Source organism: Aethalodelphis obliquidens, unplaced genomic scaffold, assembly GCF_003676395.1.
Source record: "Aethalodelphis obliquidens isolate GAN/ISIS:26980383/991018 unplaced genomic scaffold, ASM367639v1 scaffold54, whole genome shotgun sequence".
In the NCBI taxonomy this organism is placed as follows: Eukaryota; Metazoa; Chordata; class Mammalia; order Artiodactyla; family Delphinidae; genus Aethalodelphis; species Aethalodelphis obliquidens.
This window is the reverse complement of record NW_020837998.1, coordinates 336539-363948: the sequence shown is the minus strand read 5'-3', so window position 1 is coordinate 363948 and position 27410 is coordinate 336539. Positions and strand designations below refer to the sequence as shown.

Below are 27410 nucleotides of genomic sequence, written 5' to 3'. Positions count from 1 at the left end.
TTTTGCAAGGATTGGGAAGCCCTGTGTGTAGTGCTGAGAGTTCTGGTTGCCAAAAGTCTGCTACTTACAGAAGTTAATCAGAAGTCCAGTGTCTACAAGGTTTACCTGATCCTAGCTAGGAGACCTCTGGGTTCTCTAAAATGGAGTGATCTTCACAGGACTGTGGAGTGAAGAATAGTTTACCCAGTTACCAGTGGAAATATTGTTGTTGTTATACTTATCACAGAAGTCTTGATGTGAATGACTGTGTCCCAGGATCTACTTTTATTTGTGGCCCTGAAGGCTTAGAATGGCACAGGGCCTTCCAGCAGATCTCGAGTAGCCAATTATATATGTGTATATACAAAATTTATTTAGGCATGGGAGATGGGTTTGGTGGCGGTGCTAGCAGTGGATATTTACTGCTTGTGGAAAACTTAGCAGTTTTTTCCAGTGGCTTTCTTTGAGATCTACCAAGATTTTCTTCCCAGCCATTTTTATTAACCCAGGAGTGAGATTTGTTTATGTTAAAACAAATGTACTGCTCAGTGACCATATCAGGATGTTCACAATCACATGATCCAGTGGCACTTGATCAGTGCTGAAAGCTCTAAGGAGGCCAAAGCGATCTTTTAACTCCTTATACAATGAAAAGTTGACTTTGAGATCTGAAAGGCCCACTTCTATTTATTTTGTTCTACTGTCTCCTCTAATCTCAGCATCCCTATTATGTGTGCTTTTGAACTCTGGGGTAGCAATGTTGAAAATGACATGGGATGAAGATCAGTGACTTGATTTTTTTATACCCTTTTCTTTACTCTTATTTTTTATTGTTACAGAAGAAGCTACTATGGAGGAAACTGGGCCAGTTTTAGCTTTTCAGGACTGTTGTCCTGGCTAAAGGAACACCAGGTAAAGTTCTTATCTGATTTTTTAATCTACTAGGTTATATTTTGTGTCACGTAATAACCCTGCATTGAAGAAGACACTAAGTTTCCTCTGTAATATAGGATTGATAACTTATTTACTTATTTAACAAAAACTGTGCAGTCACCTTTTCAGCTAATATTTTTCCAATACCTCTAAAATATAGATTTCACTTTTTAAGTATAAACAGATAACATTGGCTGAAGAATAAATCATATATGTTTCATACCGTTTGCTAATTACTCTGTACGCCCAAATATCAGGCAAGATTTTTTTTCTCCCAGTCTTTCAGAAAAAATATTTCAGTCCTTATAAAATCTCACATATTACTAGTTGTTCTTTCAGTTAGTATGTTTTGGAAAAAAACCTAAGTGTTTGGGGAAGATACATTAATTTGAAATGATCTCAGTCATTGGTGGTTTTACATATTTATAGAAGTCAGCTGACAGAATCATACCTGACAGTAAAAACAAAATGCAAGGAAAGAAACAATATAAATTTAGTAATTTTTTTCCCTAAGGGTAGGATCTCACTACTACAACTGTTGGATATCATTGTAAAGAAGTTTTTAGAGATCATTTACAGCGTACGTTTAACACGGGGAGTTGATTGTCATGCAGTTTACCAGTTTTTATGAGACATTAAAAAAACTGTCCTAATTTTATGTAAATGGTGCATGTGGCTTGAAATGGAATTCCTACTGAGAGCATCATACATAGAATCAGAAACTGCTGTATCTCAAAAGGGTTCAGACATTTGGGAAAGGAGGATGATAGACTCTAGAAAATTGTATTCAGTTAACTAAGAATAATATAGCTAAGACTTAACTAAGCACTTACCATGTACCAAGCTAAGCATTTTAGTTTTCTTGATTGATTTAATGGTATATATGACTCAAAAAGTGTAGTGATGACAAAGACATTGACATTGAAGATACACTGAAGATTCAGTTTGAATCTTATTATTGTATGAAATGAGAGTGTGGAGAAACAAGCAATATTTGTAAAGTAACATTTCATGTAATGACTCAAACTATGTATGAATCAAGAAAGTAAATGTTATAAATAGATTCATTTAACTGTTTAAATGAATATGCCTCAAATATTTTATGTTGATCAGAAACCCTTTTTTGAACCTTATCCTTGGGAAGTGTGTGTGAGGATCACCTCATGTTGAGTCATATTCAGTACTTCCATGCAAAAATTTAGTCTAGATTCTCAGAACAACAGCAACAAAAATACCCTAATTGTCTGAATGGAAAATTTTTGGTGAGTGAAGGGATTTTTAAAAAATAAACTTTGGTAATGGGTTAGATTTATTAAAACAAAATATTTTTGTAGATGTTCCTTTTATTTTAATGCTTCTTTTACTCCAACATCTTGACTCTGTCACCATATCCTTTTTCCCTTCACTCTCTGTCCCTGGTCCATAGTTCTTTTTTCAGGCTGTTAACCCCTGTCTATATGTTCAAAGTTCCTGTACTTCACCTCCTCTTCTATTTATGTTGGGATGTTTAATGCTGTCTAATAATTACACTTGATAATAAGGGCCATCTGCCACTACTTTTCTTCAGCTTAAAATATTAAATTCAGGACAGTGCAGCCTTTTAAAAATAATTATTGCCCTACTTTATGAAATCTGTAACTTTAGAAATTTTCTGAGGTGAATTTACTTAAAACAAAGGCTACTGTAGTTATATTTCACTACTAGTTTGTTGAGTATATATAATACGTTAAAAAATTTTTCTCTCTGAGAGATGGGTAACAGTGGATTAAAATTTTAAACAGATTAAAAATTGATCCTTGACCTTTGGAAAAGGTTTATCTTGACATCTTCAAAAATCCCCTGTATTCAAATATTGTATCATATAACTTTCTCCATAAAATATAATTAGGAATTATTGAAAAACTTAAAGAACCACTTTCAGTCCTTAGTGAGAGTTTATATACTTTGTTATACATTCTTGTTTTTATTGTATTTCTAAATATAAAATATTCAGGTTGATTATTATAAAGTCCTTAGTTATATTGGGCTGAGTACTTTTCAAAAATACTTTTACATATAATCAAAATTTGACACAGCTAATGACCAACCTTCAAAAATCTGAAAGTAAGCAGAATGAAGTAATTTTGGGCCTGCTTTTTTAACAACAAAATGTAAAACTTTATTATTAATAAGTAATATGTGCCTTTTGATGTGATGAGAGGCAAAGCATGAATTTAGAAAGGTATAAATTTTATCAGAAAAGTAGAGGTTCAGAGTACCCAATTTAATTACAATTTCTCATCTGTATATTGTTTAGGAAAACAGTGATATTGTAAATGAATGCCCACTGTGGCAAGAGAAGATCCTTGAAAATGAAGAAGCTATTGCTCTTAGCAGGAAGGACAAAACCATTCAACATGTGGAAGTGTTTTGTTATGCCAGGTATGAAAATTATTTATTTACAATAAACTATGTTCATGACTTCTTATTCACATGTCTTCAGAAGAAGCCAGCAGTAAGAATTTATATGGCACTGGTTGCTACAAGTCTACTTGATATGCTGGTTTGCATTTTTTAAAATGTAACATTAGTTTTGTTAGGTTTGTTCATTTGTATTATTTTTTAGATTCCACATATAAGCGATACCATGTAGTACTCGTCTTTATCTGACTTATTTTATTTAGCATAATACCTTCTAGGTCCATCAGTGTTGTCGCAATTAAACTTCAAAAACCAACAAACTCATAGAAAAAGAGATCAGATTTGTGGTTACCAGAGACGGGGGTGGGGGGTGGTGGTGGTGGTGGCAGGGTGCGGGGAGGATTGGATGAAGGCAGTCAAAAGTTACAAACTTCCAGTTATAAGATAAATAAGTACTAGGGATGTCATGTACAACATGATTAATATAATGAACACTGCTGTGTGTTATATACGCAAGTTGTTAAGAGTCAATCCTAAGAGTTCTCATCACAAGGAAAAATATTTTTTCTATTTCTTTAATTTTGTATCTGTATGAGATGATGAATGTTCACTAAACTTATTGTGATAATCACTTCATGATGTATGTAAATCAAATCATTATGCTGTATGCCTTAAACTTATACAGTGCCGTTATGTCAATTATATCACAATAAAACTTTTGTGGAAGAAAAACAAAACTTTCAGTTGTGGAAGAAAAAAATAAAACTTTCAGTTTTCTCTGTTTAGATAATATATTAATGACTTATAATTTACTGAGCTCTTTTATTTTTACTTTTTATTAAAAAAAATTTTTTTGGCCGCACTGCGTGGTATGTGGGATCTTAGTTCCCAGACCAGGGATCGAACCCACACCCCTTGCAGTGGAAGCACGGAGTCTTAACCACTGGACCTCCAGGGAAGTCCCGTGAGCTCTTTTAAATACATTATCTTATTTGATCCTTACAATGGTCCTGTGCTAGGATAGAGCACATAGTATTAGATTTTTCACAGAGTCCTCAGTGGAGCTCAAAGAGTTTAATTTGCTGAAGGTCACATAGCTTGATAAATATCAAGGCCATACCTAAGCTAGATAGTGGTAGAGTCCAAGATTAAAGCCCAGGGTTTTATAATCCTAATTCAGTGTTCTTCTAACTCTTAGATAACAGTCAGTGTAGCAAAATGGAAAATTATAATTTTGAATTAAAGAAATCAAATTGAGTGGCCATGACATCTGGGGGCATATTTTTGTAAATCAAGAGAGAAGTGGGGGGAAAGTAATGTTTTCAGTGTCTCCTTCTGAGTGAAAGAATTCATTGTTTTAAAACAATTGGAATAGTTTATTTTTTCAGATGACATGGTTGATGGGCTGAAAGGTAACAATCACATAGTTCAGTTCAACTGTTATGGAGTTATGGAGTTGAGGGTTTTAGAAATCAGACTGTCAAGCTCTTTAATAGTAATTAAAACTTAAAATCCAAGATACTAGAAATTTTTCAGGACGTGTACTGTCATCATACATATCCTTGCTGTGGTACAGTGGTAAGCGTGACCTGAGCCCGTGAAAAGTTGGGGAACCTGTGGTTGATTTCTTAACCTATATTCATATCTGTCAGGTGACTAGCATTTTCTGCCATTAATACATAGTTAATTTTCTATGATTTTCTGCAAAAGGACAGCCTTTGAAATATCAGATACAGATTATAATTTGCATAATGCTAAATGGCATTCAGTATGGAAAGGTATAACTCTCTGATATTGTTTAGACCCAGCGTAGACAGATCTAGAACAGAAGGTGATCTCAAGTGAAAATTCATACGCTTTAATGAAACCAGGAATAAATATTTGGTAACTTTCTTGTGTGTCCATGAATACTACTTGACTAGAATATAGTGACAGTCACACTCAGGCCCTTTGAGAGGTACTTTTGCTATTTCAAGGCCTTTGATTTCTCTATGCTTCATGACAATTAGTGTTTATGGTTTCTGGTGACTGAAATGACACATTTTGAGTGCAGAGGAAATCATCTCGTTTTTTATTTCTGATCTCTACAGTTTCATTTTTGGAACTTCTCAAAGTGATAAAAGATTGGTGGTGGAAGGTTTGTTTTAAAACAGAGAAGTAGGACTCTGCTGTATATTTTCATTGCCCATTAGAGGTTGGAACAAGAGGTGAACTGGGATAATGTTCTATATGTCTTCATTTACTTGGAAAGGGTAGCTAGTTATTAATGCCATAGTAAGCAGGATGAGCCCTGAGAGCATCCAGTGGGGGAATGTACAGAAAATCTACTTGTCTATAATAAGTGCTACAAACATGAGTAAACAGGAATAACAGTACCTTTCTTAGCCCCAGCCAGACTATGGCATCCTTAACCTTTTGGATCATGACCACAAACTTGGCATTATATGAAAAGGGCTAGGGCCAAAATACCTGTCACAGAGATTTACTTTATATGAGAATTCATCACCCAGGACCCACTGGCTTAAATCAGAATCCTTGTTGAATACATATTTCTGACAACCCTATTTTCTGGTTTTCCTACTATAGTAGTTTAAAGCGGCAAATAGGAAAGGGGTGTCTGCTGGAGGCAGGCACACTGAGAACCACACTGAGACCAGGGTTATACTCCTGCTTTTATGATTCAACTTACTGTATGATACTGAGCAAAAGATGTCCTCTTGGACTAGGTCATCTCAGAAGTCCCTATGGGCTCCAACATGCTGCTGTTTTATGTGTTAGTTGATAGAGTAACAGAGGAAAAGTAGACAGAATCAGCAAGCTGAGAGCAGGCTTTGGGCCATTTAGTGTAGGGGCAAATGGCTTTGAATCAGGATCCCTCAAAGACATCACTGTATTATAGCACAGTATAACAATTGATGATCATAATTCTATCCCGATGTCTTCAGGAAAAAGTTAAATTATGTTCTCTCTACTCCACTTGAAAAGGTGGGGGTATTTGAAATACACTTTAGAAAGATGAATATTAAAACTGATTAGAGGGCTTCCCTGGTGGCACAGTGGTTAAGAATCCACCTGCCAATGCAGGGGATGCGGTTTCGAGCCCTGGTCTGGGAAGATCCCACATGCTGCAGAGCAACTAAGCCCATGCGCCACAACTACTGAGCCAGTGCTCTAGAGCCACAACTGCTGAGCCCACGTGCCACAACTACTGAAGCCCATGCACCTAGAGCCTGTGCTCAGCAACAAAGAGAAGCCACCTCAATGAGAAGCTCGCGCACAGCATCGAAGTGTAGCCCCCGCTGGCCGCAACTAGAGAAAGTCGGCGCACAGCAACAAAGACCCAACACAGCCAAAAAAAACCAAAAAAACAAAACTGATTAAAATAAAAATTTTATCATTTTAAAAGATTACTTTTGGTGCTCTTAGAAAATTCCCTCATTTTCTCCCTAAGAAAGGATATCACTATGTAGTAGATCCTCGACGTTCTTGTGGGATACATCACAAAATTCCTTGTGAATCCCCTTTTGTAAATATGTAATGAAGAATATGGTGCAGGTTCCTGGCTTTTTGTTGTTATTGCTGTTTACATATGTGTTATTGATGTTACTGTTACATTTTATGGATATAGTGTGTGTGTGTGTGTGTGTCTGTGTTTCATTCTGTACAGTTTTAACACATATGTGGGTTCATGTAACCATCACCACAGAGAACAGATCAGTTCCATCACCACAGGGATCCCTCCTGTTGCCATTTTATAGCCACACCTCATCTCCTTCCCCAAAGTCCTAACTCCTGGCAACCACTAATCTGTTTTCCAACTCTATAATTTTGTCATTTTTGAGGACATTATGTAAATGGAACTGTACAGTATGTAACCTTTTGCCACTGGCTTTTTTCGCTCAGCATAGTTACCCAGAGATTCATCTAGGTTGTTGCTTGCATCAGTATTTTGTCCCTTTTTATTGCTGAGTAGTATTCCATGGTAGCCATGTACCACAGTTTATTCAGTCATTCATCCACTGAAGAACATCTGGGCTGTTTCCATTTTGTCTGTTACAAATAAGAATGCTATAAATGTTGGTTTACAGGATTTTGTGTGAACATAAATTTTTATTTTTCTGGGATAAATGCCCAAGTGTACAATTCCTGGGTCATATGTATGTTTAGTTTTAGAAGAAACTGACTTTTCCAGAGAAGCTGTACCATTTTACATTCCCACCAGGCATGTGTGAGTGATTCAGTTTCTCCGTATCCTCACCATCATTTGGTGGTGTAACTTTTTTAGTTTAGCCAATCTTATAGGTGTGTAGTAGTGATATCTCATTGTGGTTTTAATTTGCATTTCCCTGATGGCTGATTTTGAATATCTTTTCATGTGCTTATTTGCCACCCATATGTCCTTTTTGGTGAAATATCTGTTCATGTCTTTTGCTCATTTTTTAATTGGATGGACTTTTTTTTTCCTGTGGAGATTTAAGAGTTCTTTATATATTCTAAATGTATCCCTTGTTAGATATGTGGTTTACAAGTTTTAATTTTTGTATAAGGTGTGAGGTTTAGGTCAATGTTCATTTTTTTTAACCTATGGATATCCAGTTGCTTCAGTACTATTTGTTGAAAAGGCTGTTTTTCCTCCATTGAGTTACTTTTGCATCTTTGTCAAAAATCAACTGACTGTACTTGGATGGTCTGTTTCTGGATTCTGTTTTCTGTTCCATTGATGTCTATGTCTTTTCCCACACCAGTATCACACTGTTTTGATTACTGCAGCTATACAGTTGGACTTAACATCAGTTTGAATGATTTCCCCCAATTTATTCTTCTTTACCAAGATTGTTTTAGCTGTTCTACAGTTTGTGCCTTTCCATATAAATGTTTTAATAAGCCTGTCCATGTCTAGAAAACATTGCTGGAATTTTGATAGGAATTGCACTAAAGTTACAGATCAACCTGGGGTGAATTGACGTCTTTATTATTTTGAGTCTTCCAATCCATTGACAAGGTAGGCCTCTCCATTTAGGGAGGTCATCTTTGATTTCTTTCTACAGGATTGTGTAATTTTCAGCATACCAGTTCTGTACATGTTTTGTTAATTGTATACCTAAGTATTTAATTTTCTTTGGAGCCAGTGCAATTGTAAGTGGTATTATTGCTTTTTTAATTTTGGTTTTCACTTGTTCATTATTCATATCTAGAAATATAATTGGTTTTTATGCATTCATCTTTTATCCTGAAATCTTGCTGAACGTGCTTACTCTAGGAATTTTTTGGTAGATTCCTTGGGATTTTTGCATAGGAAGTCATGTTTTCTGCAAAGAGGAACAGTTTTACGTCTTCGTTTCTATTGACTTTTTTTTTTAGTCTATTTTCTATTGAGAGTCATGTGTTTTCTGTCCATAGCCACATACTGCAAGTTAATTGTATTTTCTACTTATCCTTAGGCTCACTTAATGAGCATTTTTTTCATAAAGGAAGTTATTATCACTTCCTGAGGACTTTGTAATTATACACTAATGCTGGGCAATCATTTAGGTTCTCTCACTTGCTAATTATCTTGATCTTGTACACTACTCTCTCAGCATATGCAAGTCAAATCCACAATCTGACCAAATGACAAATTACCAAAAACCTTACACTTTAATGGTCATTCATGCCAAGAGTTTATTTAGTTGCATCAGGCATATAGAGAGAAGTCAAACCTCAATCCCTGGTAAATTATGCATATAGAATATTGTTTTAAATATTGATATTTTGGTAAATTTCCAAAATATCATGTAAAGATAGCTTTATAATGATATGAATGCTGAAATATTATGACTTGTCTTCCCATCTTAGACCAGATGAGTCAGCTTATAGAGTTGACGTTTATTAGGCCAAAATATATGGCTTGATTCTTGTAGATGTCACTTGATATTTCATCAAGGAAGAATAGTGTCTATCTCTTGGCCACAAACAATATTATAGTCATAACCAGTAGCCTTTTGATTTTTAATCTTTGATTACAAGGAGGACAGGGCAAGGATTCAAGTAGATCAGTGCAAACCCATCACCACTGCTTGGAAAATACCTCAAACTACATGGCAAGTCAGTAACACCATATTCTAATGTAAACATATAGGATAGCACATTATTTTTTTTTATGATTGTTGACTTATTTTCAAAAATAATTCTTAAGTGTTCAATCTAAAGGTTTTAGTGATCTTTTGAACGTTAAAGTTAGTATTTTTTGGTTATTGCATAGTTAGGCTAAATATTAAAATAGAAATTGTAGGGATTAGTCTCTTTTCATAACTTAAGTCCAGTTAACACAAATTCTATAAAAAACTACCCAGATTGTTTTGTTTTATCAGTGCTTTGTTACCCTGAATGCTGCTTGTAATAGGTGAGTTAATCTCTAGTTTGGGCCAGAAATACTTTTGCTATACATAGATTATCTTTCTTTGAAACAAATTTTGTGATTATACAGTTGACTTATAGAAGGGAAGAATAAAAGAACTATAGCATTTATTGGATATTATCTTTGTGGTAGCTGCTATAACTTGCTTCCTTACATATTTTATTTCATTCAGTTTCATTTAATCTGTGCTATGACCAGGGAGAGCCAGAGATAGGAGAGCCAGGATTTGAGCCCACATCTATCTAACTCAAAAGTTTGTGCTGTTTCCATTGTGTCACATTGTATTTCAGGAATCAGATAAATACATGTATGCGTATCAAGGAAGCCATTCCACCAAGTGAATAAAGTATTTCCTTTGTGAAGACTAGCACCTAAAGAAGTACATTTACTTCTTTAATTTACTAGAGTAGTGTTTAGAATTGTAAAGTAATTATACCTATATTGGGGAATGAAAGTGCCTAACTCCCAATGTTCGGAAGATAAGGGATGAATCCAGTAACCTTTAGTTGTTGTGACTGTAGTTTGTACGCCACAAGATACAGTAGTTTAGGTGAGGGGATAAAAGCAGCTGCTATTTCTGGTTTTAAATATCCAACAGAAGATGAAAAGGCACAGTACATTAATCCACGCAAACCCAAACAGTTCTTAGGTAAAAGATGATTGCCTATTAATTGCATGATGTCATGTAGTTTCTTTAGTGAGAAGAGATTTTTATCTTTCTAAAATATTGGCAAGAACTTGTACCTTTTCTGTCCTTTCTTTTTTTGCATAATACTGAACATTGTTTCCCCTGTTCTGGCGTGATAATGTTAAAACAGGATGAAAACTTGCTTCTTAGATTTATAGACGAACCAGCTCTTTCATGGATTGATACTAAAATAAAGACATTGTAATACTCATCTAAAATTCTGTTTATTTACTTTAGGTTCTAAAATTTAATTAAAAAATTTTATAAGTAACATGAGCCTTTTAAGCAAAAACGTAATGATACCAATAAGAAAGAAATACAAAATTTAAAAAAAATGAAAAATCACCTATAAGTTTTATAATTTAGAGGAAGCTATAATTTACCACTGTGTACAAGTAAGTTTGTTTTAGGCTATAAGTGACACAGTGCCCAACTAAAAGTGGATGGGTAGGTGGGAGGGTAGGCAGGTGGGTGGGTTGGTTGGTCCTGTTGCAGAATTCACTAATTGAGAATCTTAATCACATCAGAGTTGGGGTAGGTCCCCAGCACTTCTCTTAGCTTCCTGTCCAGAGTTACAAGATAGTTGCCACGATTCTGAACAGGTTTTCACACAGCAGAAATCTCAACGTGAAATAAAGGGGGAGAGATTTTCTTCTAACATGTGTATGCTTTTTTTTGTTTGTTTGTTACTATTATACTAGGGAGTCTTTACCAAAGCCCCCAGCAGATTCTCCCTTGTCTCATTGGCTAAAACTAGATAACCAGCTCACTCTTAAATCAGTCACTAACAAAGGGCAGTAAAATTACCATAATTGGTTTTAATCAGTCATGATCCATCCCCTAGTCCTGGGTATCTTCTGCCTGATATTGGAACAAAATTGCAGCTCTTGTGGCAGGGAGGAAGACAGTAATCGTTGTTGAGTAGGCAACCAATAGTACCTGCTGTACACCACCTTATGCTATTTTGTTCTTGGAGAAATGTGACAAGAGGTTGATACTTCAGCTATATTCTACTGTACGTGTTAACATTTTAAGTTGGTAACAAATAAGGAAATATATCTACCAATATATTATATTGCAGCAATTCAAAATCGACTACAGTGGTTTTTTTATATTGCTGTTTTCTGGAACAACAACTTTTTGATAGTCTGATTCTTATGAGTAACCATTAAACATTTATTTGCAGGAATAAACAGCTGGGTAGCAGTGTAACGTGTACTGTGCAAATCAAAAGTGAATGGCCTTAGCACAAAGTGCATACATCAAAGTAAAAGAATACAATTTCTGCAACAAGCTATACTGTGGGGAAAAAAGGTGCAAATGACTGAAAAATAAATAGTGAACACCTGTGCTGAATAAATTAACCAGCTGGTTGGCAATTTTTCATTTGACTTATCTAAAAGGGTGACTGTTACAAGGCATTAATAAGACATATTCACTTTGAGGTGTTCCCTTGTTACTACCATTAATTGATAAGCAATACTAGATAATATCAGAATTTATACCCCTAAATTCTCAGAGTTATATGTAGATTGTGGCAAGCGGTAAAAAGTGCATTCAACTAAGCAGTTATTCAGCAGTTGCAATTAGGTAAAATTATCTCAAAAATACTGTTACACTGTATTGTAAATATCCTTTGAAATTCAGATAAGCAATATGTGACATTAGATTTCATCTGTCAATTTATTTTCATATTGAAAAATTTTATAAGAACTAATGATGCAGATTTTTCCCCTTTGTATGTTAAAATCATAGTAGTGTTTTAGAACTCAAAGTTTCCCTTGAGAGCTTATAATTCAGCCACATTCATTTACAAATGGCAAATGTGTTTTTATACTTTTCAAACTTTAAAATTAATAAAATTGAGTTATTATTCTGAGGTGTTCTCCAAAGTTTGAATTATTTTTTTAAGAAAAAAAAATTTTTTTTAACCACAGTATAAAGTTTTAAATTTGAGGGACGATAAGTCCTTTTTGATGAACAGAATTTTGCTTGCTGAGGAATTAAGTGGAATTTGGGGAGTTTTCTGGTGTCGTTATAACTTCTAGTTAGGTATTAAATTCAATGTTGGCAGAACTCCAAAAAATATTTTAGTTGTCGTTAATGGAAAGTAAGGAAACTATAGTGTTTCTATTGCATGTGTTTTCCATAGTGCTAGGAATTTCACCAGATTATGATGTTGAGAATAGTAAAACTTAATAGCTTATGCATGTAAAACAAATTCACAAAGAATAACTCCTTTCCTTAAACTTATACCCTTAATTAAGTATTTGGACTTATATTTTCCAGATTGTCCAGTACTGGTTAATGCATTTCATTCACTCTAGAAAGCTCTCTTTTTCAGAATATAATAGAGAGCCACTGACCAGATAGTAGCTGTGCTCAATTTTCGTGGTGTCATCATCATGCTCTGTAATAAGAGAAATTGCCATATTCTGTCTTACCTGTAAAGTATAATTAATTATCCTGCCATTTCTTAGTTTAATCTTTAGATGTGGAACTTTTTGCTGAAAGTTGTCACCTTAGATCCCTCATGGAACACACTTTGGTTTACTGGTTTTCAAACTAATGAAAGTGAATACAAAGCACGAACAATTCTGTAGAAAATATACAAATCACATTTCATATTATTGCTCTTCATTTTTAATGTTGCTTAATGGCAGTGGTGCTCTTACGTGGTTATGTGGCCAGAGAGCTTTCAACATGTGATTACAAACCTAAGAACACATGTTTTGAGTTGCCTGTTGACCTGTGGGAAATTTAACAATAGCTTAGGTTTGATTAATATCTCATGTTTGATTAACCTTTTGGAGTTTATGAAAAATACTCTTCATATATGTTAGCTCATTAATCTTACAAAACCCTCATGAAAGTTAAGGCAGATGAATGATCTCCCATTTCATAGATGGGGAATCTGAAAGGTTAATAAATACATTCAGGACTAGAATTTTCCCACTACCATTTCCTAGATCTGAAAATGGTTTTGACATTAATGATTTCATCCTTTTTTCATTATATTTAATTGAAATTACTAGATTATAACAGTAACCATGGTATTTTATTTCTTAACATTTAAAATAAGTTATTCTTTCCTTGTAACCTTTCTTATTGTAGTGTTTTTTTGTGTTAATTTCAAAGAGGCACTTTTTGTTCACTGCCCACAAACTTTTTTTTAATTATTTTTTTTATTTTTAATTTTTTTAAAACTCTTTATTGGAGTATAATTGCTTTACAATGGTATGTTAGTTTCTGAGTGAATCAGTTATACACATACATATGTCCCCATATCTCTTTCCTCTTGTGTCTCCCTCCCTCCCACCCTCCGTATCCCACCCCTCTAGGTGGTCACAAAGCACCGAGCTGATCTCCCTTTGCTATGCGGCTGCTTCCCACTACCTATCTATTTTACATTTGGTAGTGTATATATGTCCATGCCACTCTCTCACTTTGTCCCAGCTTACCCTTCCCCATCCCTGTATCCTCAGGTGCATTCTCTAGTAGGTCTGTGTCTTAATTCCCGTCTTACCCCTAAGGTTCTTCATGACCATTTTTTTTTTACATTCCATATATATGTGTTAGCATACGGTATTTATTTTTCTCTTTCTGACTTACTTCTGTCTGTATGACAGACTCTAGGTCCATCCACCTCACTACAAGTAACTCAATTTCGTTTCTTTTTATGGCTGAGTAATATTCCATTCTATATATGTGCCACATCTTCTTTATGCATTCATCTGTTGATGGACACTTAGGTTGCTTCCATGTCCTGGCTATTGTAAATAGGGCTGCAGTGAACATTTTGGTACATGACTCTTTGAATTATGGTTTTCTCAGGGTATCTACCTACTAGTGGGATTGCTGGGTCATATGGTAAATCTATTTTTAGTTTTTTAAGGAACCTCCATACTGTTCTCCATAGTGGCTGTATCACTTTACATTCCCAACAACAGTGTGAGAAGGTTCCCTTTTCTCCACACCCTCTCCAGCAATTATTGTTTGTAGATTTTTTGATGATGGCCATTCTGACTGGTGTGAGATGATATCTCATTGTAGTTTTGATTTGCATTTCTCTAATGATTAATGATCTTGAGCATTCTTTCATGTGTTTGTTGGCAATCTGCATATCTTCTTTGGAGAAATGTCTATTTACGTCTTGAGTCCATTTTTGGATTGGGTTGTTTGTTTTTTTTCACACACACACACTACATTTTATTTTTACAAGAGATAAATAAACTGACACCAAGCATTGTAAATGGATGACCACAACAAAAGCAACAATGATTGAAATTACCAAACACAAAACACACTCATACTATGTCATAATATTGACATTCAGTCCAGTAATCCTCCACTGGAACAGCTCCTTTACTTTGCAGTGAAAATTGATTTGTATATTTTTTGCCTCTGAGTCCTTGTGGGACTTTTATTTTTTAATACAAACAGAAAGTCACAAAAATTATAATCATCCTCATCAGTTCACTCAGTCCCATGTAATTAATATTTTTTTTCATCTTGATCTTTTTTTAGCACTTTTATGAATTCATCAGTTTTCCATTAGAGTTCTGAAAATGCTTATTCATTCAGTTCAGCAGTATAGTCAGTTACCAGAAACCTGTACTTGTCAGAGTCTTTTCCATGAATTCCTTGAAGATGAAACCCTTTTATAGGAACATTTTTGCAAAAGCATCACAGTACACCCAGAACTGTCTGTAAATGACAAAAGACTTAAAAATGACCACGGTTAAAGATTTGATGAAAGTTCATAATAATGCAATTGACAAGGAAATTTAGTTATTTCAGAGATACACATTTTAAAGTAATAACTAGAATTATGACTTATCATACCAAAACATATAAGATTTCTAGAAATTTCATGTAATGTCTGAAACATTTAAATTAACATATTTCCATACAAATAACCCAAAGAAAGTTTAGTATTAGTTGTTTTTTGTTTGTTTGTTTGTTTATACTGCAGGTTATTAGTTATCATTTTTATACACATCAGTGTATATATGTCAATCCCAATCACCCAATTCAGCACACCACCATCCCCACCCCACCGCGGTTTTCCCCCCTTGGTGTCCATACCTTTGTTCTCTACATCTGTGTCTCAACTTCTGCCCTGAAAACCAGTTCATCTGTACCATTTTTCTAGGTTCCACATGTATGCGTTAATATATGATATTTGTTTTTCTCTTTCTGACTTACTTCACTCTTATGACAGTCTGTAGATCCATCCATGTCTCAACAAATGACTCAATTTTGTTCCTTTTTATGGCTGAGTAATATTCCATTGTGTATATGTACCACAACTTCATTATCCATTCATCTGTCGATGGGCATTTAGGTTGCTTCCATGACCTGGCTATTGTAAATAGTGCTGTAATGAACATTGGGGTGCATGTGTCTTTTGGAATTATGGTTTTCTCTGGGTATATGCCCAGTAGTGGGATTGCTGGATCATATGGTAATTCTATTTTTAGTTTTCTAGAAATGTCCATACTGTTCTCCGTAGTGGTTGTATCAATTTACATTCCAACCAACAGTGCAAGAGGGTTCCCTTTTCTCCACACCCTCTCCAGCATTTGTTGTTTGTAGATTTTCTGATGATGCCCATTCTAACCAGTGTGAGGTGATACCTCATTGTAGTTTTGATTTGCATTTCTCTAGTAATTAGTGATGTTGAACAGCTTTTCATGTGCTTCTTGGCCATCTGTATGTCTTCTTTGGAGAAATGTCTATGTAGGTCTTCTGCCCATTTTTGGATTGGGTTGTTTGTTTCTTTAATATTGAGCTGCATGAGCTGCTTGTAAATTTTGGAGATTAATCCTTGGTTACTTGCTTCAGTTGCAAATATTTTCTCCCATTCTGAGGGTTGTCTTTTCGTCTTGTTTATGGTTTCCTTTGCTGTGCAAAAGCTTTTAAGTTTCATTCGGTCCCATTTATTTATTTTTGTTTTTATTTCCATTTCCCTAGGAGGTGGGTAAAAAGGATCTTGCTGTGATTTATGTCATAAAGTGTTCTGCCTATGTTTTCCTTTAAGAGTTTGATAGTGTCTGGCCTTACATTTAGGTCTATAATCCATTTTGAGTTTATCTCTGTGTATAGCGTCAGGAAGTGTTCTAATTTCATTCTTTTACATGTAGCTGTCCAGTTTTCCAAGCACTACTTACTGAAGAGGCTGTCTTTTCTCCAATGTGTATTCTTGCCTCCTTTATCAAAGATAAGGTGACCATAGGTGCGTAGGTTATCTCTGGGCTTTCTATCCTGTTCCATTGATCTATATTTCTGTTCTTGTGCCAGTACCATACTTACTGTCTTGATTACTGGAGCTTTGTAGTATAGTCTGAAGTCAGGGAACCTGATTTCTCCAGCTCCATTTTTCTTTCTCAATATTGCTTTGGATCTTTGGGGTCTTTTGTGTTTCCATACAAATTGTGAAATTTTTTGTTCTAGTTCTGTGAAAAATGCCAGTAGTAGTTTGATAGGGATTGCATTGAATCTGTAGATTGCTTTGGGTAGTATAATCATTTACACCATGTTGATTCTTCGAATTCAAGTACATGGTATATCTCTCCATCTATTTGTATCATATTTAATTTCTTTCATCAGTGTCTTATAATTTTCTGCATACAAGTCTTTTGTCTCCTTAGGTAGGTTTATTCCTAGATATTTTATTCTTTTTGTTGCAATGGTAAATGGGAGCATTTTCTTAATTTCACTTTCAGATTTTTCATCATTAGTGTATAAGAATGTCAGAGATTTCTGTGCATTAATTTTGTATCCTGCTATTTTACCAAATTCATTGATTAGTAGTTTTCTGGTAGCATCTTTAGGATTCTCTTTGTATAGTATCATGTCATCTGCGAACAGTGACAGCTTTACTTTTTCTTTTTCAATTTGGATTCCTTTTATTTCCTTTGCTTCTCTGATTGCTGCTGCTAAAACTTCCAAAACTATGTTGAGTAATAGTGGTGACAGTGGGCAACCTTGTCTTGTTCCTGATCTTAGTGGAAATGCTTTCAGTTTTTCACCATTGAGGATGATGTTTGCTGTGGGCTTGTCATATATGGCCTTTATTATTTTGAGGAAAGTTCCCTCTATGCCTACTTTCTGCAGGGTTTTTATCATAAATGGGTGTTGAATTTTTTCAAAAGCTTTCTCTGTATCTATTGAGATGATCATATGGTTTTTCTCTTTCAATTTGTTAATATGGTGTATCACATTGATTGATTTGCGTATATTGAAGAATCATTGCCTTCCTGGGATAAACCCCACTTCATCATGGTGTATGATCCTTTTAATGTGCTGTTGGATTCTGTTTGCTAGTATTTTGTTGAGGATTTTTGCATTTATGTTCATCAGTGATATTGGCCTGTAGTTTTCTTTCTTTGTGACATCTTACTGGTTTTGGTATCAGGGTGATGGTGGCCTCATAGAATGAGTTTGGGAGCATTCCTCACTGTGCTATATTTTGGAAGAGTTTGAGAAGGATAGGTGTTAGTTGTTCTGTAAATGTTTGATACAAGTCGCCTGTGAAGCCATCTGGTCCTGGGCTTTTGTATGTTGGAAGATTTTTAATCACAGTTTCAATTTCAGTGCTTGTGATTGGTCTGTTCATATTTTCTGTTTTTTCCTGGTTCACTCTCGGAAGGTTGTGCATTTCTAAGAATTTGTCCATTTCTTCCAGGTTGGCCATTTGATTGGCATATAGTTGCTTGTAGTAATTTCTCATGATCGTTTGTATTTCTCTAGTGTCAGTTGTTACTTCTCCTTTTTCATTTCTAATTCTGTTGATTTGAGTCTTGTTCCTTTTTTCCTTGATGAGTCTGGCTAATGGTTTATCAAGTTTGTTTATGTTCTCAAAGGAGTAGCTTTTAGTTTTATTAATCTTTGCTACCGTTTCCTTCATTTCATTCTCATTTATTTCTGATCTGATCTTTATGATTTCTTTCTTTCTGCTAACTTTGGGATTTTTTGTTCTTCGTTCTCTAATTGCTTAAGTGTAAGTTTAGGTTGTTTATTTGAGATGTTTCCTGTTTCTTAAGGTAGGATTGTATTGCTATAAACTTCCCTCTTAGAACTGCTTTTCCTGCATCCCATAGGTTTTGGGTCATCGTATCTCCATTGTCATCTGTTTCTCGGTATTTTTTTATTTCCTCATTGATTTCTTCAGTGATCACTTCATTATTAAATAGTGTATTGTTTAGCCTCCATGTGTTTCTATTTTTTACAGATATTTTCCTGTAATTGATACCTAGACTCATAGCATGGTGGTCGGAAAAGATACTTGATACAATTTCAATTGTCTTAAATTTACCAAGGCTTGATTTGTGACCCAAGACATAATCTATCCTGGAGAACGTTTCATGAGTACTTGAGAAAAATGTGTATTGTGTTGTTTTTGGATGGAATGTCCTATAAATAACAATTAAGTCCATCTTGTTTAATGTATCATTTAAAGCTTGTGTTTCCTTTTTTATTTTCATTTTGGATCATCCGTCCATTTGTGAAAGTGGGCTGTTAAAATCCCCTACTATGAATGTGTTACTGTTGATTTCCCCTTTTATGGCTGTTAGTATTTGCCTTATGTATTGAGGTGCTCCTATGTTGGGTGCATAAATATTTACAATTGTTATATTTTCTTCTTGGATGGATCCCTTGATCATTATGTAGTGTCCTTCTTTCTCTCTTCTAATAGTCTTTATTTTAAAGTCTATTTTGTCTGATATGAGAATTGCTACTCCAGCTTTCTTTTGGTTTCCATTTGCATGGAATATCTTTTTCCATCCCCTCATTTTCAGTCTGTAGGTGTCCCTAGGTCTGAAGTGGGTCTCTTGTAGACAGCATATATATGGGTCTTGTTTTTGTATCCATTCAGCCAGTCTATGTCTTTTGGTTGGAGCATTTAACCATTTACATTTAAGGTAATTATCGATATGTATGTTCCTATTTCCATTTTCTTAATTGTTTGGGTTTGTTATTGTCAGTCTTTTTCTTGTGTTTCCTGCCTAGAGAAGTTCCTTTAGCATTTGTTGTAAAGCTGGTTTGGTAGTGCTGAATTCTCCTGGCTTTTGCTTGTCTGTAAAGGTTTTAATTTCTCTGTCAAATCTGAATGAGATCCTTGCTGGGTAGAGTAATCTTGATTGTAGATTTTTCTCCTTCATCACTTTAAATATGTCCTGCCACTCCCTTCTGGCTTGTAGGGTTTCTGCTGAGAGATCAGCTGTTAACCTTATGGGGATTCCCTTGTGTGTTATTTGTTGTTTTTCCCTTGCTGCTTTTAATATTTTTTCTTTATATTTAATTTTTGATAGTTTGATTAAATTGTGTCTTGGTGTGTTTCTTCTTGGATTTATCCTGTATGGGATTCTCTGTGCTTCCTGGACTTGATTAACTATTTCTTTTCCCATATCAGGGAAGTTTTCAACTATAATCTCTTCAAATATTTTCTCAGTCCATTTCTTTTTCTCTTCTTCTTCTGGGACCCCTATAATTCGAATGTTGGTGCGTTTAATGTCCCGGCGGTCTCTGAGACTGTCCTCAATTGTTTTCATTCTTTTTTCTTTATTCTGCTCTGCAGTAGTTATTTCCACTCTTTTATCTTCCAAGTCACTTTTCTGTTCTTATGCCTTAGTTATTCTGCTATTGATCCCTTCTAGAGAATTTTTAATTTCATGTATTGTGTTGTTCATCACTGTTTCTTTGCTATTTAGTTCTTCTAGTTCCTTGTTAAACGTTTCTTGTATTTTTTCTATTCTATTTCCAAGATTTTGGATCATCTTTACTATCATTATTCTGAATTCTTTTACAGGTGGACTGCCTATTTCCTCTTCATTTGTTAGGTCTAGTGGGTTTTTTTCTTGCTCCTTCATCTGCTGTGTTTTCTTCTGTCTTCTTATTTTGCTTTTCTTCCTGTGTTTGGGGTCTCCTTTTCACCGGCTTCAGGTTCATGGTTCCCGTTGTTTTTGGTGTGTGTCCCCAGTGGCTAAGGTTGGTTCAGTGGGTTGTGTAGGCTTCCTGGTGGAAGGGACTGGTGCCTGTGTTCTAGTGGAGGAAGCTGGATCTTTTCTTTCTGGTGGGCAGGTCCACATCTGGTGGTGTGTTTTGGGGTGTCTGTGGCCTTGTTATGTTTTTATGCAGCCTCTCTGCTAATGGATGGGGTTGTGTTTCTGTCTTGCTAGTTGTTTGGCATAGGGTGTTCAGCACGGGAACTTGCTGGTCATTGAGTGGAGCTGACGTGGTGTTGAGATGGAGGTCTCTGGGAGATTTTCTCCGTTTGATATTACGTGGAGCTGAGAGGTCTCTTGTGGACCAGTGTCCTGAACTTGGCCCTCACACCTCAGAGGCACAGCCCTGACGCCTGACTGGAGCACCAAGAGTCTGTCATCCACACAGCTCAGAATAAAAGGGAGGAAAAAAAAAGAAAGAAGAAGATAAAATAAAGTACAATAAAATATAGTAAAGTCATTAAAATAAAAAAAAAGTTAGTAAAAAAAAGCATTTTTAAGTAATTAAAAAAGGGAAGACAGGCTATACAGACACAGATCACACACAGAAGCAAACAGATACACACTCACAAGAAGAGAAAAAGGGAAAAATTTATATATATCGTTGCTCCCAAAGTCCACTTCCTCAATTTTGGATGATTCGTTGTCTATTCAGGTTTTCTACACATGCAGGGTACATCAGGTTGATTGTGGAGATTTAATCCGCTGTTCCTGAGGCTGCTGAGAGAAATTTCCGTTTCTCTTCTTTGTTCATACAGCTCCCAGGGGTTCAGCTTTGGATTTGGCCCCGCCTCTGCGTGTAGGTTGCCTGAGGGTGTCTGTTCTTCGCTCAGACAGGACCGGGTTAAAGGAGCAGCTGATTCTGGGGCTCTGGCTCATTCAGGCCGGGGGGACGGAGGGGTACGGTGTGCGGGGCGAGCCTGTGGCGGCAGAAGCTGGCATGACGTTGCACCAGCCTGAGGTGCATCGTGTGTTCTCCCAGGGAAGTTGTCCCTGGATCACTGGACCCTGGCAGTGGCGGGTTGCACAGGCTCCCGGGAGGAGAGGTGGGGATAGTGACCTGTGCGTGCACACAGGCTTCTTGGTGGCTGCAGCAGCAGCCTTCTCGTCTCATGCCCATCTCTGGGATCTGCGCTGATAGCAGCAGCTCGTGCCCGTCTCTGGAGCTCCTTTAAGAGGCGCTCTTAATACCCTGTCCTTGTGCACTAGGAAACAAAGAGGCAAGAAAAAGTCTCTTGCCTCTTCAGCAGCTCCAGACTTTTTCCCGGACTCCCTCCCGGCTAGCTGTGGCCTGGTAGATCCCTTCAGGCTGTGTTCACGCAGCCAGCCCCAGTCCTCTCCCTGGGATCCGACCTCCAACCTCCGAAGCCCGAGCCTCATCTCCCAGCCCGAGCCCGCCCCGGCAGGTGAGCAGACAAGCCTCTTGGGCTGGTGAGTGCTGTTTGGCACCGATCCTCTGTGGGGGAATCTCTCGACTTTGCCCTCCGCAGCCCTGTTGCTGCACTCTCTTCCGTGGCTCCGAAGCTTCCGCCCTCTGCCACCCGCAGTCTCTGCCCGCGAAGGGGCTTCCTAGTATGTGGAAACCTTTCCTCCTTCACGGCTCCCTCCCACTGGTGCAGGTCCCGTCCCTATTCTTTTGTCTCTGTTTTTTCTTTTTTCTTTTGCCCTACCTAGGTACATGGGGAGTTTCTTGCCTTTTGGGAGGTCTGAGGTCTTCTGCCAGCGTTCAGTAGGTGTTCTGTAGGAGTTGTTCCACATATAGATGTAGTTCTGATGTATTTGTGGGTAGGAAGGTGATCTCCATGTCTTACTCTTCTGCCATCTTGAAGCTCCTCCCCACAAACTTTTGAATGTAAAGTTTATTGTTTTTTACTGTCCTAGTTTTATGTGTTTTCTATAATACAAATGTTTGTTTCATATTTAAATATGTATATTTATAAATATGTATTTATAATTTTTTATATAAATGTATATTTATACTTCCATCTTTTGCTTGTATAAACCATTTATTCATCACGTATTTGTTAAATACCACATCTATAGAGCAGTGCAGTAAGTGTTGTGAGGTGCACTCAAGACAAGATGTTAGGGTCTTCCCTCAAGGAGAATAAAGTCTAGTTGAAGATAAAGTATATATGGGACAGCCAAAAGGCTATTAACAAGGAACTGATAAATAAATGCAAGGTAAACTGCATGTGTGTACTATGGGGCATGGAGTAACAGAATGATGAGTGTGGTTGGGTTAAGGAAGACTTCCTGGAAGTGAAATTTAAACTTTTTCTTAAAATGTGTCAATTGGTGAAGTATGTGATTATGTTTGGGGATGAGGGAATTGTGATATTACAGGAAGTGGGAAGAATAGCCCAGAAGAAGCAATTAACATGGGCCAAATCATGGAGATTTGAGTTGATAAATTAGGAGTTAGAGATGCCATTTCAGAAAGTAGGAGAGATGAGACAAAGAAGATAGTTGATAAAGAAGGTGATTTGGTTTAGAGACTGGAAGAGGAAGATTTTGTGGAGTAGGGTTGAGATTCAATATGAGAAAGAACTGCTGTTAGTTCTTGAGCAATCAGTTAGCAGATGTTTACTTCCCACAGCCTGTCATGTACAAGGCATTTTTAGTGTTGAGCAGTAGGGCAACTCAGTGAAAACATAGGTTCTGTGGAGGATAAAATATCATGGAGAGATACATGATGCAGGCACAGCGAACGGGAGCCTGTTGTGTCAATCAAGGCAATAATGGACTGAGAATGTTCACTCTAGTAGTAACTTTGGAAGTGGCGCTTCCAGGAAAGTAATAGACACTAACAATAAAACAAAGTACAGCAGGAAAGAATTCAGAAAGATACCACATTGTGATAAGCCAACTTACACTTTCACAGCAGTTTTTTTCTAGCTCTGTCACACTACAGTAATAATCTTTGAATAATAATCTTTGCTCAACAGTAATTACCACTGTTGAGCATTTACTGTGTGCCAGGCACTGTGTCAGGTTCTTTGCATGTGATACTTCATTTAATCTCCAAAACAACCTTGTGAGGTAGGTGGTATTATCCCTATGTTATAGATGGATAATTTAGGTCAGAGAGGATAAACAACTTGTCTACATTCACAGAATTATCTAGTCCTAGGGTGAGGCTTTGAACCTCGATCTTTTTATTCTGAGGGATGTACTTGTAAGCACTGTGTTGATTTGTTTCTAAAATGCAGTTCCCCTGTCTGCCTTAAATTCTCAAAAATATACATGTGATTAACATACACACTACTATATATAAAATAGGTAATCAACAAGGACCTACTGTATAGCACAGGGGACTCAATATTCTGTAATAACCTATATGGGAAAAAAATCTGAAAAAGAATGGATATATGTATATATATAACTGAATCACTTTGCTGTATACCTGAAACTAATGCAATATTGTAAATCACCTGTACCCCAATATAAAATAAAAATTAAATAAAAAAATAAGAATCTGCTTTTCACCAAAAAAAAAAAATACACACACACACACATGGCATGGCCTGCTAAACCCTGAAATCTTTATGTATATTTTTCAGATCTTAAGTATGTTTCATATCGTATTGAAACCTTAACAGATGAATGTTTAATGTGTGTGTCTCACATAAAGCAATGCATCCAAGATAAATGAGGTAAAGAAATAAAAATTGCCATTGAAAGTTAAAATAATAAAAAAAGGTAGCCAAGTATAATTATCAAAAGCCTGGTGTGGATTATTATTATAATTTCTCATTAGTCAGGATTTGCATGAAGATGTCGAAGAAGCTGGTGCACTGCAGAAAAATCACGCTTCTGTGACATCTGCAAACTCCACAGAAGCTGCAGATTCTGCCTGCCTGCCTACAGAAGATCAGTCATTAAGTACTGCAAGCTGTGAAATACCCACAGAACACACTCCAAGCAGTGATCCAGAGGGTGCCCTAGAAGTAAATGATTTTGAAGCGACAGGGGAGAAAGAAAACCATTGTGATGATAAATCTTCTATGCCCTCAACTTCAGAAAAGGAAACAAGTGAAAATGTGCCTATGGCCGAAGAAACTGCAGAGCAACCAAAGAAAAATAGGATTACTTACTCGCAAATTATTAAAGAAGGCAGGAGATTTAATATTGATTTGGTGTCAAAGGTAAGTACCAGTTTTACCCATCTTTTCATAGAACAATACTAAATTTTAATTGATTGAAAATAGCATCCGGGTCCATAAACCCACTTTTAATAATTTTATTCTCTGAAATGTAGAACATTTACTTTATAAAGAGATAGTATCTGAAGTTTATAGCTCCATTAAAATATTCTTTAAACATAGTTAAAAACACATTAAGAATGCTCAGTACTATATCAAGGATACTTCTGTATTGGAACACGTTTTCCACCCTAATATTCTCCTCCTACTGCATGGGCACTATGAATTCTACCAAGAAAAAAGTCTAATGAACCTAATTACAGATCCATGTTATTTATAGTCAGTCTATTAAATGAACTTTTGTTTAGCCCTTATTTATATAGTAACTATTTTAACATCTATATGATGATGAACATTTTGAAAAAAACAATGCATTTTTGAAAATTATCGGTTCAGGTGTGAGGACTTTGGAGGATAATTTAATAGTAGTGGGGGCAGGGAGATTGGTAAGAATGCTATTTACTTCAGTTATTTTTCTATCCTTACCTCTAATGTTAGGTCAGTATGACTTCAGAATAGGTTCCTGAGTCTTAGGAGGATATAGTGTTGTACTGGGTTTATGGGAAGCAAGGCTAATTTAGTGCAAAAGCATAGAAAACCAGTAACATAAAAGGTAATGGCCTTAAAGGGTTACAGTATAGGGCTGGGTGAAAGTAGAAAGAAACAGACCAAATACCGTAAGTTGAGGGCAAACGAGAAATTGAAAAGAAGTAGGAGAGGGTGGTGAATAACATCAGACTTGCCTCAAAACTAGGCTTTTCTATTTAATGTGCTCTCCTGAAGTTCCAGGTTATAAAGAGAGGGACTAATGCTCCTCACATTTTGCTGATCCAATCACACATCCTCATACTGCTGATATCTTTGAACCTGATGCCTGAAAATATGAATATCTTTTTACTACTCATAGTTTCTTTCTGACATAGCTCTCTGTGCCTGATTCTGCCTTGGTCTGAGTTGGCTACTGCCTTGGTCCTACCTAATATTTCTGTACCATCTATTCCACCTACTTTGATCCTGCCATCCTTTGAAATCTAGCATTCTTTCCATGTTACCTTGGCTATTAATTCCTGGGTGGAAGTTAAATCATAGCTCACTAATAGTCTTCCTATTCTCATGAGCAGGAAAGAATTTAAAAAAAACAATAAATAAGACAAAACACTGAAGTAGTCAAGTAACAAATAGGTTTTGTTCTGAAATTTTCATTTTGAATTAGTTACTTGGAATTTGAAATGGTTAACTGAAAGAAACGGTAAATGGTGGTTAAGAATCAAGACTACTTCATAAAAGTCTCTAACTTTTATGTTAGCTGAAATATAGTATAAATCTTGCAAAGGGAAATGGTAAAAGAAGTGCTGTTAGAATTTTTGGAATTATTGTAGGAAATGATTCAGTTGTATAAGAAAATGCATGCTGGTTGTGGTGCAGGGGGAGATAGTTTAATTAGATGCTGAGATATTTGAGGAGACTCTGGAGGAGATTTCTGGGTATTTTCACAAGTTTGAACAGTTAATAATAGTGGTTCTCTTAGGGTAAATTAAAAACAAACACGTTAAGGCAGTTGTATTTTGTCCTGCATAGGTTTCATGGGTTCACATGTTTAAAAAATAACTAATAATGATTTACTGTACTCATCCTACAAAAGCAGGGGTAGCTAAAGAATGTATAACCATAGCAATACAAGAGGTTTATTATCATTTTTAAAAAGTGAGTCATTTAATGAACATTTATTGAGTACTTACTGTGTGGAAAGCAGTATATTCCATGACATTGGGTCAATCAGTTACTCCTAGGAAATTCCATCTGTTGTAATAATTGCAGTTATTGCATCTGAGTGTAGGGTGATTGACAAATATCTGTCTGAAGCCCTACCTCTTTCCTAAAGTCCAATTTGATATCGCCAAACTATTTGACATTTCTACATGCATTCCATTTCAGAGTCATCATGATAAAACTGACAAGTATTGTGGTGCTTTACAGTTTACAAAACTCATCCCTATATACAGCCTTTTAAAAAGAAATCTTATAGCTCAGGGTAGGTTAGTTAAATAAAATATAGTACTTTACTGCTTATGCTTATAGAGAAGATGATCAAAGATGAAGTTCTTACAAATAAAACTCATTTCAAAGAAAGTCCATACCTTTAATAATTATGAAACCAACATGCCAAGTGAAGCAAGAGTTGTTAATTATTTAATTTAGTTGCCATTATTATAATCAAATTGAAGTATTCTTTAGCCTCTCACCACTGTGAAATTGCTATGGTAGGTCACTTACATAATGATGGAAAAGAAGCTTAGGTTTAAATATGGTACATAATCATTTCTAAGCTTCAGACAAAAGGTTATGTAGTTTTTATTGAAATGTGTTTTCACTCTTCAGTGGTATCTTAAATGCTTTATTTTTAAAGCTGGAATTAAATCTTAAGGTTTATTAGATCTTAAAATACATTCTGTGTTTGATATATTAATATTTGTGAAATTATTATGATACTGAGGGATCACTGAATCTTGAGTATTTGTGTTTTTAAACAAATAAGGTATTTGAAGTAACTTTTATTATAATTATAGAATTAAGACTTGGCAATATATTCTTAAAAGCATGAGCTATATCAGTTGTGTAGTTTATTAGGCTGAAGGTAATGAAGTAACATGCCATATTTAGTCAGGATAATTGATTTTTAAAAAAGCAGTGTCAATTTTGTTTCTTATGCACAATGTTAGACTGATATAATAGTTTTAAAAAATTTACCTAACTGATACTGATTTACAGAACGACTGTGCTGAACCTCTTGCGTACTC

General features: G+C 35.8%; 1 protein-coding gene across 2 annotated transcripts in view; it reads left to right on the top strand.

Annotated features, from left to right (window-relative positions):
- CHM (CHM Rab escort protein) overlaps positions 1 to 27410 on the top strand; it is a 201709-nt gene that overhangs the window by 53628 nt on the left and 120671 nt on the right. For both annotated transcript variants that reach the window (XM_027086060.1, XM_027086061.1), the window contains exons 3-5: positions 819 to 891; positions 3209 to 3333; positions 24168 to 24555. In XM_027086060.1, the coding sequence (XP_026941861.1) occupies positions 819 to 891; positions 3209 to 3333; positions 24168 to 24555 (586 nt within the window). The remainder of the gene's footprint in view (positions 1 to 818; positions 892 to 3208; positions 3334 to 24167; positions 24556 to 27410) is intronic.